Source organism: Equus caballus, chromosome 16, assembly GCF_041296265.1.
Source record: "Equus caballus isolate H_3958 breed thoroughbred chromosome 16, TB-T2T, whole genome shotgun sequence".
NCBI classification, from domain to species: domain Eukaryota; kingdom Metazoa; phylum Chordata; class Mammalia; order Perissodactyla; family Equidae; genus Equus; species Equus caballus.
Genome location: NC_091699.1, coordinates 59,865,123 through 59,880,097, shown reverse-complemented (window position 1 = coordinate 59,880,097; position 14,975 = coordinate 59,865,123). Strand labels below are relative to the sequence as shown.

The following is a 14,975-nucleotide window of genomic DNA, read 5'->3' as shown; positions in this document are numbered from 1 at the left end:
AAGAAGACATTGTAGAAAAGGAGGCCAAAAGCAGCCTGTGGTCATATTCACAAAGAACAAAGAGTTTAAGAGAATTTGGAAGAAGGCCTGCTAAGCCCTTATTGAAGTACACACCAGTGGGGGATGAGAGAGCGGGCCTCAAGACAGGAGAAGCCAGGTGCCGCCCCCTCCTTCTTAGGGCAGTGAGGACTCCTCTTAGAAGTGCTGTGGTGCCGTCATTAGTCTCCAAACCCTGTCTAAAGGCAGAGGCTTCACACAGTCTGCTTTGCTACAGTTTCAGTGCAAAATAAACTTCTTTCATAAATTCCTCCACCATTACCTACCCAAATCTCTGGAGCTCACCTACCATGATAGTGCTCTAGCTTTCCATCACCGCAGGCAGAGGGTAGGAGAGAACAAGGGGGCAGGGCAGAAAGGAGCAATATCTGGGAGTCAGATAGACCTGGTCTACCTCCCAGCTGTCCCCTTTACTAGCTGCATCAACTTGGGCAAACTGTTTAATCTCTTGGAACCTCAGTTTTCTCTTTCTTAGGGGGACTGAGTGTTTGAGGAGATGATGTAAACAAAATGTGGGATTTCATACCCAGTACAAAGTGAACAGTATATTTTAGATAGCTTCTCTTCGTAATTTTCCATCTTTTCACAATATGTTTTATTTCCTAGTCTTCTGAACACCCTCATTAACACTACCCTAAGGATATATAGTACAGAGAACATAGTTAAAGGCTCTGTCTGGCCTTTGAGCGCATCCAGTGAGACATTATCGAACTGGCCCAGTGCTAAGGAGGCTGTAATACCCTGTCCCTCCTCTCCGGAGTAGGTTCTGCAGTTGCTGACATGAGATGCTGTAGGTATGGAATTTCACCACTCACGTGCAAGATCTGATGCCATCGTGCATAGGATCTCCAGACCATTGCTGACAGTTTGAGGTCTGATAACATTGAAGAGCCATCCAGGTTTCTCTGTCTGAGTGTAATGAGCTCGTATAGTAGATAACCTACTGTAATTAAAGGTCTTAGACAATTTCCAACAATAACTCTTATTATCAAGTTTTTTGAAGAGCTCTGAAAATTATGCTTTATAGACTGCCAGCTTAATTCACGAGCAAAGCTCTTTAAAATGCTGCTTGAAATACAAATTGCAGAACCCCATTATAATCAGCACTGGCATCATTATCATCACACACTGCCTCGTGAATTCACATAGGCCATATGTCAAATCATCCTCCTGACCGAGTGGGTGAGTATGTGTGTGTGATACACTCACATATGCACATGCTGTCTCACACAGTCATAGGCAGATATATACATACTCACACACAGCCACACACTCACACACGTACATTCACATTCACATACTCATGAATACTCAAATACACATGCCTTCACACGTGCACACACATACACACGTCATTAGCAAAAGCTTAATAACTCATGCTTAGCTTTTTGATGAAGGTGAATCCTACCCTCCACATGTACAATGTAACCAGTCCCATTATCCTCACTGCTTCGGGGTTCAGAAGTCTACAAAACAGTCTTGGAGCCATCGCTTATTATTCACATCAGCACACCTTTTTAAAATCAATAAGCATAACTTTCATAGTTTTGCCAAGTTGATATGTCATGTAAATAATGTGCAGAGGTAAATAACTCCAAGTAAGCACAAACCCCTAAGGCATCTCAGGGATTCCAAAATAAAAGATTGAAGGTAAATAAAAGACTTAAAGGTTCAAATGCATATTTTAGTGACCATATAATGCCTATTCCAAAGAATCCATTTTGGCTTCCCACATCAGAGTCATTTTCATTTTTATTGGTTCTCCCCAAACAGATTTATATGATAATGACCATGTTTCATAAGGTGGGGGGTGGGAGGAAGAGGAAAAACAAGCTTATGAGCCAAGAGAGGGAATGAGGAGACTACTTTTTCAATATTATTAAATTCTAAAAGAGGTACAAATTAATTGCCATTCAATGTGTGTCAAAGCACCTAAATTTGAGGGGCTTCAAAGAAAAACATGTTTTCTTTTGTAACCCCAAATAAGGATTTAAATTCTTGCATCACCAGGCTCTTTCTTGGAAGTAGCAAGTGTCGGATTTTTCCATGGCTGAGTCTGAATGAAACCAGGCAATCATTTGTCTCATTTTCTAATATTCACAAAAACCTCTGGAGACGGGATGGCCTGAATTCATCTCTTTCTTATTTTTTCAAAGTACCACTTGGAATCAAGTTAAAAGTGATTTTAACCCTTGTATGGCTGTTTCTAGGATTTGTTTCATCTCATCGCATCATGAATGAGCATCTACTCTCTGCTAGGTGAACAGTTTACAGGCCTTGTTCTCAAAGAGCTCCTAGGGTCACAGGGCTGGGTGGTGGTGGAAGGGTAGACGAGAAGGTACAATCCAGTATGAGATCTTGCGGGTGAGGACGTGGTCCAGGATGCTACAGCACTTCAAAGAGAAATCAAAGCAGCCTTGGGAGGTAAGGGAAAACTTTGCAGGGAGGTGGCATCACAGCCAAGCCAAGGCTTCCAGAAAGAGGGGACATAGGTGCCTGTGCAGCTTGGTTAGTGAGCAATCATTCTCTCTTTCCAATGAGGAGAGGATAAGGGGAGAATAGGTTAAACAGCAGAACAAGAGAATTACTTTAAGATGTTCCAAATGGAAGGCAAATGCAAACTCCAACATAAAGAGAAATGGTGGAAATTCATTGCAGGAGCAGGAGTGTATTTAGATAACTGCATTCATTCCCGTCTTCATTCTCGAAAGACTATTTTAAAATTCAGTAAAGCTTAGTGAATGGACACCTAGCTGTTTAGTTCATATTCCAATGAGACAATTTATGGTTCATTAACCTTTTGAGGGTAAGGAGGGAGAACCAAGCCCAAGAACTCATAGGTAGACAGCAGCGGCTCAAGTCTGTAACCCAGGGAGGTGGACTCCCAGTCCGCTGGTCTTTCTCCTACCCCAAACTTTCCATCCTACATTGATTGTGAGAGATTTCCTCTCTGATAAGATTGATGTTTTAATCAGCAGATTCAAACAATGTATTAATTTATCCCATATTGTCCACTCATATCACTTCCTACAAGTCTATTAGGATTGTTACTTCTGGTCTGAAAGACCAGGAATCTTGTGATCTGTAGAGTGTGTTCATGAAATGTCGCTCTTGTTCAAGGATAATTTTAGAAATTAGGAAAAAATCATGACTCTTATACAAATATACATCTGGTTCAAAGGAGAATTCATACATCACATGTAAGTAGGCCATCAGGAGTGCTGATGTGAATTTACAAATAGATGCAAAATTGGTCAGTACTCACGGAATAATAACCGATTACATTCCATCAGACACAACCTGCTTGCATTTTTCTGGACAAGAATCATTTGCATTATCATCAATCTTATACAACTTTCAGCAATGTAAAATAGCTCAAAGACATTGAAAAGGGCGAGATGACCTGGAACGGACACTCAGATCAGTAATCTATTTCACCCGTTTCAAAGTCTTTCACAATTTTCCCTGCCATCCCCTTGAATTCTTTTAGATAATCTGTGAGGTTACTCAAGCAAGTAGCAGTTCACAGAGGAAAAAACTATGGTTAGGTTGGCTAAACCACTTGTTACAAGCCAAAGAATCTCCTGGAGAATATCATTAAAATAGAAATTCCTGGGCTCCACCCAGGCCTAAAGAGTAAAATTCACTTGGAAATCTGTATGGTTAGATGTTCCCCTGGATTCTGATTATCTTCCAGATTTGAGGACAACTGTGCCTTATCTAAAAACCTGCAGCAGGCCAGTGGCAGACCCAAAACCAGAATGCAGATTTCCTGATTCTCAGTCGATGCTCAGTACACTGGTCTTCATTGGACTTTTGGCCTGTGACTTGCGTGGTGATGTCCTTCATTCTGTGAGGTTTTATGAGCCCTCCATAAAATAAGAAAAGGAGAGCCCTGGAGACAGAGTAAGACAGAATAAGACTCCCTTGGTGTCTCGTTTCCATTCTCTAACTACATTACTGCTTGGCAAATGCATCAACTTAATTAAAACTAAATGTAATTCTAATGCACCAATTTGATTTAAAAATAATCTTCACAGTCACCAGGACATCAAAATGCAATTAAGGCTATTTGAGGAAAGTCTCTGATGCATATTATGTTCTGATGCTGCACTATGTCAAGAAACCCAGATCTTCCCGAATGTCACTAATGTGTTTAGCAGCCTCCCTCTTACTCAAATGCCTCTTTCAATTAGGTTCTGGAGAGCGTGATCCATGACAGTTCAGGAACATTTACCAAATCCCATCCAAATGGCCCTCTAGCTGAATGCTTTTCCTCTGAGCTCGTCTACAGACTTGGGAAAGCGCAGGCAGTCTTGCAGATGCCAAGCTTAAGACAAAATCAAACTGCAAAGTTCCAGAGTTCCTTGTTACCTACCCATGTGCTCAGACTGTTAAAGGCTCTGGACCAGGATTATGGAAATTAAGAACTAAGTCTAGCAAAAAATTAAGCAGTAGATCTAAAATTAATGGAGCAGTTTGGCTGGCTCCTTTTTCTGTTCTCGTTAGCCTGGGTTTTCCAGGACATCTGTTTTGGCTGAGTGACTATGATTGCGGTAAGCTTGATTTGGGGTTTTTTTTTTTTTGCCTCATGAATGGGAAAGTGTAAGAAATATAAAAAATATCTCAAAATACTTATGGAGTCAAATGGGCAGTTCTGATGAGTTTTCACAAGGTTTGGGTGGTGCAAGAGGCAGCTTGATTCAGTGACATTCGTAGTGGATCCAACCCTGCCTATAAGTGGGGAAGTCGCTCTGAATTTTCTCACTTGGGTGCAAATGCAACAGGTCATGCCCACTTCATTCAGTGAAAATTGCTATCTCCCTCCAGGCTAGGTGGCTGGCCTCCCTTCCAACCTCTCCATTGCAATCAGCCCCCCTGGGCCATGGAATACTAGCTCCAGCCCCCAGGCCCTGCCCCACCTTTGTGGTCACTACCTGGAGTGGAGGGGCAAGAGGGATGGGGGGCACTGTGAAGAGAGGGAAAAGCTTTTCTAAAACTCTGAATCACACCAAAGGTCAGTGTCCGAAGCCATTAAGACCAGAGGTCAAAGACCGTTTCATTAACCAACTGTCCCTGCCAAAAACCTAAAGGGACACTCACTTAAAAGGCATTGATCACCAGATCTTCTCATTTCCAAGTGAAAGATTACATTTTTAGGAGGAAATTAGAATTTTTAAGCCCTTAGTGTATATCAACCACATTGCCAAAGACTTTCACATATGCTTTCTCATTTAATCCACACAACTTTGCAAAGTAAATATAGTTCATTACATATATTTATGCGTAATAAGTAATTATATAAATATAATTGAGGCAGCTGAGTCTCAAAAAGGCATATATGTTTGGGATTTTTGTTTGGGGTCAATTCCACACTTGTTTGCACCCTCCTAGTATATTTCTTCTCATTCAGCAAAGACACTTACTGTAAATTACCAGTTTACATCACTTTCTCCTTTGAGATTACTGACATCTTGATGGCGATAACTATGTCCTAACAACCATAATAACCACCATCTATTGTGGGCTTTTCTAAATGTGTTTCACAAATATTACCTCATTTAATCCTCAAAAATATTAATGAGGTAGGTGTTGTTATTATCCTCACCTGACAGATAAGAAAACTGATGCTTAGAAAAATCATTTCATCTTGTACCCTCAGTGGCCACCTAAGACCTAACATGTCATAAGCATTCAAAAAATACCTGAATGTCAGATCATTTCCTTTGACTCAATAGACAGCGATGGAGGGATGAAGACAAATTTCCTGTGTATTCCAAAATATTTAGTATATCAAAAACATTATGAAAGCAAAGAAGGCCCAGAGTATCCTGCCTTGTCCAGATGTTTCCCAAAGGAGGGCCGGTCTGGGGTGTCAGTTTGTCTCAGACAGCGAGAAGGTGTTTCTCGGAGGCAGTGACCTCATCAGGTGGGTGTCAGTGTCTCAACTCCAGGAATCTGCACTCTTCGTGGGGACTGGAGAGAGGCTCAGCACAGGGCCTCAGGACAACTCACATCTGCTCTCCAGGAGCCCCCACCCATAGACACTAAGCCATCTTCATAGCACCTTACAGAAGAGTTCCCTGTAGCTGGCTGGGCTCAGCTTGCCTGTCATTTGCATGTCTGTGCACACTGTGCCTTCTGAGGCCCTGAAGCCAGTTTACCTGGTAGTGGAAAATATGGGTTTCTATGTCCAAGTGGAAAATTGAGAAATGAGGGAGGCAGAGGACTACTAAGAATGAACCCAGATAACGACCATTACTCTCACGTGCACGTACACGTAAACACACACGAACACACTCACAAATAAAGTCTGCCCTCACCATTAAGCCATAATTCTATAGTTAGCTTTTGTTATTTTATTCTTAATCTCATTGATAGCCCACAGTTCCCTCATCATTTCAAGACTTTCCATAAATCATGATACAAACAACATGATAATCTTCCTCTGGACCAGAGACAAATTTTACTGAACAAACAAAAAGAAAAGACCAGCTGAGGTGCTCTGATCAATCTGCTCCAAATAGGAAACAGATGCTTTTATTGCTTACGAATTGCGTTGTGCACGGTATCATGGTATATAATTCTAGGTTACAGTACAAGCAGAGTGTTTACCTGAACTCAGGATGCTCTGATGGAGTTAAGCAAAGGGAACCTTTTTTAAGTATTTGGGGGCCTGACAAATTCATCTCCAAGAATTTGGAAGTATAGAGTTAAATTAGAAAGATCTACACATAATGAATCAGAAACGTAAAGTCTCTTGAAAGAAAGAGAATAACTTTTTGGCCAGAGCAGGACTTTCTTTGAACATGCCTGGGGTATGATAATCTGAATGAAGAAAGAATTATCCCATGGAAAGGGGCCTGGTCAACCACAGAGGCATGAAGTTATTGGAGGCAGAAAGTCATGCACTAGCAGTGCCCATCCTAGGACCAACCAGGGGAAGGAGAATTTTAGGCATCAGGCCTCCATTCCTCCGGGAACAATGGCAAGTCTCTCTCTACATAGAACTGATGAGCAGGATGTTTGAATTTAGTTCTTTGATGGCAGGACATAGCACACCAACACCAGGGGTAGAAGAGAACTAAGCTGAGAAGGGGTTGAGGAGAGCTCACAGTTGAGAATAAAGGGCTGCCACACAGGGCCACAGAGGATTGCCCTGGGAGTTAGGGTAACAGCAAGCTGGAGCTGTAGGGGCAACTACGTATGGGCAGCAGCTGGGGTTATCATTCTTCCCAGGCTCCCTGGGGATTAGCTCCTTTGAATAATTTCTCTGGCTCCAGGATATAGATGCTGTCCCTAGTTTTCTGGTGCCCCAGAGCAATGAGGGCAGAGGCTGGTGCACAGTGGCCCTCAGAGTGTGAGAGCCCCACAGGGGAAGTGCTTGGAGGTGTTGACTTAATCAGCTGCTTAAGAAGGAGAACTGACCAATCTCTAGCTAGGGTTTCAAAACTGGGTCAAAACACATTTTTTTTAAAAAAACTAAAAATCATTATATTGCACAGAGTGGTTTTATCTTGCATGCCTACTCAGATCCACTACCTGGAGCCCAGTGCTGGAAAGGATTCTAAATCTGAGTGCAGGCTCAGTGGGAAAGAATGCTGAGATTGAAAGGTGATGCCAGGCAGGGGCATGAGGGCAGTACAAATCCCACAAGCCACGGGTTTGCTGACCCACATGTTAGAGAGCTGCTGTCTTGGATTCCAGTGCTGCCCCAGAGCAAGATCCTCCCTACAGTGAGAAAGAGGCATTAGCTGTCTCTGCCAGGTGATTAGAGTACTTGGCTAGTCTCAGGAGGCGTCTACTTACTCTTTATGACTGCATCCTGTTCATATCCTTCATAGCCCTTAACACTATTTGTAATTGTGTATTTATTAGTTATATGTACACATTATATATTTGTTACTTATATATTTATTTAATGTTTTATTATATATTTGCTTATTTATTAGCCATCTTTCTCACTAGAATATTATCTCCAGCGAGGCCTTTATTCATCAACGTACACCCACTGCCTAGTAAAATGGCTTTTTTAGGATCGGCCTTCTGGAATATTTGTTGAGTGAGTGGGTAAACAAAAAAACAAAAATAAGTGAATGTAACTCTCCTCACTCAACAAACAATTTTCTGATCCTGGCAGAGCTCTTTTATAGGAAAAGACAGAATCCCCATCACATTGCCAGGAGTATGTCTGGTATTTCTCATAAAATTTTAGCTTATGAAATCTGGCTTATAAAATAAGGCCAGCAAGTGCCTTCTTCTAATGTGTCGTTTAGTTAACATGGGTCGTGCCCTCAGGGACTACCCATCCCTGGGCGTGAGAGTGAGTTTCTATCTAGACCATAGGAATAGAGGTCAGATTCACCCCAATCTCCAGCTTTATTCCCTACTTACAATTTCTGCCAAACCATAAACTAAGTCATTGTATTTGATACTAACACATGGTTTCTTAGGTTATTAGGTTAAATAAAATCTGCTGGAGCTAGAAAGATTTTTCTACATCAACTTTCATCCTTGCTGCTTAATTAAATCCCTCACCTGGGAAAAGAGTGATTTTCAGCCCTCTCACTTTCTGCGGCATCAGCGTGAAACTGTGACTGTTGAAATACCAAAATGCCAGTTGTGTTTAATGCTTCAGGTACAACAAGCCTGTTATATCTGGAATCCACTACGAAGATAGATATTAACTGAGAATTGAAAATGACAGCAGGGGAGATTGGATCAGAATCGCAAAATGAGCACACAAATCTACTTTCTCTCTTGCTCCAATCCCTTAAAATGTCAGAAAATATTTTTTTTTTTTAAGAATACATCCATAATGGTACTAGAAAACAAGAAATAATGCTCTCAGACACCCAATAACCTTGGGAATTTCCTGGCAGACCACAGCAAATAGAATTGAGTTAAGAAGAATGTAGATGACCAGAGACCAAAGAATGCTCAGGAAAAAACAGCATTAGATGCAGGAGCACATTCAAAGAGATGCTGAACTCACAGCAAATTCACTAAAGAGCAGGAAGGTGTCTCTGGTGGCTTAACTGTATTAATGGCCCCAATTCTTCACCCCTCCCTTGTATGCATGCCCTTTGCCATGAGACTTTGCAGTTCCTCTCACCACAGACGTAGAGCTTATTACCCCATCCCTGGAGTCTGGCCTGGCCTTGTGATTTGCTTTGCCCAGTAAAATGAGGCGGAAGTGACAATGTGTCAATTCTGGGCCTAAGTCTTAGAGGCCTCATGTGTTTTGCATGTTTCCATTTGCTGCTCTTAAACCTCTGGCATTGCCGTGAATGTCCAAACTAGCCTTCTGGGGTATGAGAAACATGGACTGAGGCAAAGTCACTGCAGTCAGCCCAGTCAATAGCCAGCCAACACCTAGGCATATGAGTGAGCCATTGAGGCTTTGTGGCTGTTTGTTACACAGCATTATCATGGCAATATATAACTGATACAGAGTCCCAACTGTGTTCGTAACCCCACATCACTGCTTATAATGAACAGTAGGCAGCAATGGTGTTTGACTCCAGAATGAAACCAAAACCTGCACTTCAAAGAAAGGGAACTCATGCCTAAGGAGGGCTGCTATGAGGGCACAGTGGTCTGAGAAATAAAAAGAATTCTGTTGAGATAACTCTGGACCTCCAGACCTTCAAGAGAGCAGCGGGAAAGGAAAAGGCAGCTCTGGGAGAAAAATAAACTGACCTCTCTCACCAGGGTTAAGAAAGCCTTCCTGTTTTAGCCAGTTGGGTGGTGGTAGGAGGCCCCAGACTGCCTGTCTTCTATCCCTCCAAACATCCAAAAATGAAATGCATCAGTTGACACATTTTGCTCTCTTAAATGGAGCCTGAAATTAGCCCCCACACTTGGGAGAGATACCCATTGCAGATACAGATGTATGCAATAGCAGAGAAACTCACCCAGCTGTCCACATCCTTCTATCTCTGTTTTTGGTCATTAATATAAAGAAACAACCAAGAAGCACAGATACTGGAGAAAATCCCTTGATGTGAAGGAGAAGTAATAAGATAAAGAACAGCCTAACTAATCTTAGAATCAAATCATTCAATAAAGGGAAGAAATATTGCTTTAAGAATATAATAATCTCCTCAGAAAGATCCATTATAAGATTGCGTCTATAACAGAAGGTGGCAAATATGAAGGGAAATTTTCAGAAAATAATAAGGAACCCTTGGAAATTAATTTTTTTCTTAAAAAGTCTCCGTATCATAATAAACAATAGAAGAGACAAACCTAAACACAAAGTAAGCAATTAGGAAGATAAAATTCAGAAAAGTTTTAAGAACATAGAGGAAAAAAAGAGATGGGAAATGTACCAGAATGAGAAAAGGTGTGGACAATTGATCCAGAAGGTCCAACATGTGTTGACTAGAAGTTCCAGAAGGAAAGAAGAGAGAAAATTGATGGGAGAAAACAACGAAAGAAATAGTAGACAACATTTTCCCATGGTGGAAATGAGTCTTCAGATTGCAAAAGCTCTGTAAGTACTGAGTAGAAAGAATTAAAACACACATCCACACACACGCACACACACAACACACACACACGTGGACATGAGAATCAAACAAGAAGTGGCAAATAACCACCACATCAACAATAGAACCAACAACAAAAAACATGTAAGTCTTCAGTTAAACCCAAGTAATTCTTTTTTTTTTTTTTTTAAGAGTGGCCCTGAGCTAACATCTGTTGCCAATCTTCTTTTTTTCCTTCTTCTTCTTCTCCCCAAAGCCCCCCAGTACGTAGTTGTATATTCTAGTTGTAGGTCCTTCTGGCTCTGTATGTGGGACACTGCCTCATCATGACTTCATGAGCGGTGCTAGATCCACCAGGAGCAGAAGTGGTGAAACACTGGGCCGCCGAAGCAGAGCGCACAAACTTAACCACTCGGCCACGGGGCCGGCCCCAGACCCAAGTAATTCTTGAGGAATGATGTAAAACACGTATACATATGAGCCTAGAACAAAATTCAAAATGATCCTGACATAAAAGGTGGGAGGCAGGGAAAGTGGAGCTAGGAAAATGTGTACTAGGTTTCAAGAAGGTACTGAGAAGATATAATGTTAAGATAATGACTAATTCTAGATGTCAATAGTAAACAAAAGAAAAATCAAAATACGTATACATATCCACATATGAATGTAAGGGCACGGAAAAGGGTCTAGAAGGAGACACAGGAAACCGTTAACAGTGGTCAATGGGCAATGGGAACAGGATTGTGGGGCAGAATATAAAGGGAGACTTACACCTTGAAGCTTATCAACTTCCAAATTTTGGAGTTTTTTATAATGCAAATATGATCATCTATGTGTAAAAATAAAGCTAAAGCTTATTTTAAAAATACAGCACAGAAATTACACTTGGTTTCAAAGTCTAACAAAGCTGTTTTCATGGGTAGGAAGACTGGTAAAAATCATGTTTATTTCTATTTATTTTAGGATTATTCGTATAAATGAAAGACTGTTACTTCTGACTTTACCGTTTGTTTCTCTTTTCCCCCTCTACTTCTCCTCCCACTCATTCACTCTTCATTTTAGGCCAGGAGACATGATTACTCTTCTAGAAGACTCCAATGAAGACTGGTGGAAAGTAAGTATTTCTTTCTTTAAAAAAAATCATTTGGTATCTATAATTACAATGAATGCTACAATTGTGGATGCATGCCTGCTTTTTCCTTTCAGGGGAAAATTCAAGACAGGATTGGCTTCTTTCCAGCCAACTTTGTTCAGAGAGTACAACAAAATGAGAAGATTTTTAGATGTGTTAGAACCTTCATTGGGTGTAAGGAACAGGGGCAGATAACACTGAAAGAGAATCAGGTGAGTAAAGCACACAAGCACATACCAAGTGTGACCAAAGTAGAGTCACAGTCCTATTAACAAACATAGCAACTCGTATAAATCTAAATGAGTGGGGTCACATTCAAAGTATTCAGTTTGAGAAAAGATATACTTACTCCAATGATATGTGTAGTAGGATCTAAACACGCGAAACCAAAATGTTGGGAAGCTCACTTGGTGGTATCTGTTCACAAGACGAAATGTAGACAACATCATGGCGGCAGAGTGAGAACATCTGGTCCCCATGCTTTTCTCTGAGGACCACTGGTCTCTGATGTGGGCAGCTACTCCAGTTTGGGCTCTGTGCTGGTCTCCACCAATGCCTGGTTAATTTTCCACAGTCTCTAGGGAATACTTTGTTGTTACTTCCTACTGTGTTCCATGGTTCGTTGCATTGGACTCCAGTCACAAAGACCCTTCTTAGGTCTCCTTTTCCAGACTCCTAGCTTCTGCCTGCTCACTGCAACCCAAGACACCTTCACGTCACTCCATTAAACATAGGCAAGACATAGATAACCAGAGAGTATCTCAGGCCCATGCCCTGGACGTCTCCCTATATCTAATCTAGAATTGTCTGGCGCCATCTTGCTCCAGTGCCATGTTGAATGTAGAGTTCACTATGATGCTGTCCATTTCCTAAGAAGTGAAGCATGAACCCCCTGCACCTTCAACCTCCTTGCATCATCCTTTCCCATCTCACTCCTGGAATGATGACAGGGAGAAAGAGACAAGACATGCACAACTCAGCTCTTTGTCCTACTCTGCCTTTCTTCGCCTTCTTCAAGCAGAGAGAGGGCTTCCTACCGCCCCTTCTTCTCTGACTGCAACTCCCCTTGTGTCATGTCCTGCATCATCACTACAGAGTGAAATAATGTGCTTAGACCTTCAAGTTTGCTCTTGGTGTATTTAGGGATGATTTTGGAAATTAAACATTAGAAATTTCTTTTCCCTCCAAATAAAGTCTCACAATTAACTCTAATTTCCAGTTTTGAAAGTCAAACCTTGCCTCTCTTTCTGTCTGCATTCTTGGTATAATAATTCTAATATTTTCTGAGGCAATCAATGCCTCTGGTTGAAAATGATGAGGAACACCCTACAAAGAAGTGCAAAACAAAAAATGCATTAATAATTTTAATACTACCCCTCTTCACAAGAGTTACCCAAAAGACATCGCAAATGGAATTGCCTTCAAAGATAGTTTCTAAGTCCTACAAGAAAAGCAGTCATTACTTTATAATTATATCTGATTTGTAATTTTAAAAAATTGTTTTACCTAACTTGATCAACCATTTTATATGCCACATATGACTCCAAATGACCTAATTATCTTCAAACCTACAAGTGCACCCTCAAAGAATATGATTTACCTTTTCTTTATGGCTATTCAAAAGAATTTCTAAAAGAAAATCTAAAGAAAAATTATAATATGGAGGCACAACTTTTAAAAAAATGTTACATTTCCCCTCCCTTTATATTCAAGTAAATAAAAGTTAGTGAGAATGAGAGACCGATAATTCTGAGTATCATTTTTCCCTATATATTTTAACAAAAGTCAGGGATGAAGTCAGTGCAGTTGGCATCTTCATAAATACGAGGATCCATTGGTCCACTCATATTGTATAGTGATTTGGTGCCATGTATTAAGAGCCATGAAATTGCTCAACTTCATGAATGCAGTAATTCCATTTTCTATAATGTAGCCAAGAAAGTAATCTCAAATACAGGGGGGGAAACTTTATGCAAAAATAGTCATCACAGTGGTGTTCCTAGTGAAGAGAATTAAGAACGATTCCATAACAATGGAGCGGTTAAGTCAACAATAATACTGTCTTTAGTGGCTAGTGTTAGGACTAGACGGTTTTGATGGTGTTATGATAAAATTATCGAAAGAATTCTAGGATCCAGACCCAGATCCCAGTCACCACTCCCCCAAGGTAAACACAAAGAAACAGATGGAAATGGGGCCTAAGGCCATTTTTATAATTGGAAACATAGTGAACTAGACATGACCTACGGGCCTGATGGGCCTCCTCGCCACAGCCCCACCACTGCCACCATGACCACCACCACAGGCCTGTCTGAACCTCAGAATCCTGTGGTACCAGATGACCCACAGGAGAGCAATGGATGGGAAAGGAGTGCAGCAAAACTGGCATAGGAGATAAAATGGCCTGATGACCTCCAAGGAGGAACCAGAAAGGAGAAGCTTTACCAGATGATGATAAAGCCCTGGGACATGTGGCCTGATCAGATCTCCTCTGGAGAAGTGGGGACAGACCTAGGAGAGAGGAGAGAGATCTTCAAATATTGTGTCACCATCTTAGATGATGGTTTTATAAACAGTGAGGGAATAAGTTAAATATTAATGACTCACTGGTGGTGAAAAATTAATATAAACGTAAGGGAAAAAAGGAAAAATTGGAAGGTTTGTTTAAGGGCTTTTTTCCTTCCCATTTAAATTGCTTTCATAGTGTAAATTTTTAAAAACTAAATTTAAAAAGAAGCGAAATTAAAAATACTCAATCTTATCTTTTGAATTTAATAATGTAAAAGTACACAGCATTGCTGTGATTTTCCTGGGCCTCAATCTTGCACATGCACACACACACATCACCGCATCCCACCATTGCTGTATCTAATTGTAGTTAGCTGCTGCTTATATAAATGCAAGTACCCGCAGAGGTACATTCCGTCTAATGATTTTTGGTTATTAAAATCTCTAATAACCTTAGGAAATTGGGTCACTGGGCTCTATGGTTTCACCACAGTTTTAAAGTCTTACTTCAAATTGGCATTCTCCCTGCCTACAAAAATTGCTTATGGGCCAGCTCCGGTGGCCTACTGGTTAAGTTCAATGTGCTCCACTTCAGCGGCCCAAGTTTGGTTCCTGGGAGCCAACCTACACCACCCCTCTGTTAGTGGCCGTGCTGTGCTGGCAGCCCAGATACCAAAAAATAAAGGAAGATTGGCATGGATGTTAGCTCAGGGCAAATCTTCCTCAGCATAAAAAAAAAAAAAAATGCTTACAAAGTATACCCACTTTAGGACAGACTGCATTTT

General features: G+C 41.0%; 1 protein-coding gene across 6 annotated transcripts in view; it reads left to right on the top strand.

Annotated features, from left to right (window-relative positions):
- Positions 1-14,975, top strand: part of STAC (SH3 and cysteine rich domain) — a 150,762-nt gene that overhangs the window by 119,293 nt on the left and 16,494 nt on the right. For 4 of the 6 annotated variants that reach the window (XM_070238945.1, XM_001489696.6, XM_023620752.2 and 1 more), the window contains 2 exons: positions 11,613-11,664; positions 11,757-11,894. In XM_070238945.1, coding sequence (XP_070095046.1) covers positions 11,613-11,664; positions 11,757-11,894 — 190 coding nt within the window. The remainder of the gene's footprint in view (positions 1-11,612; positions 11,665-11,756; positions 11,895-14,975) is intronic. The other 2 variants (XM_070238947.1, XM_070238946.1) reach the window with 1 other exon arrangement.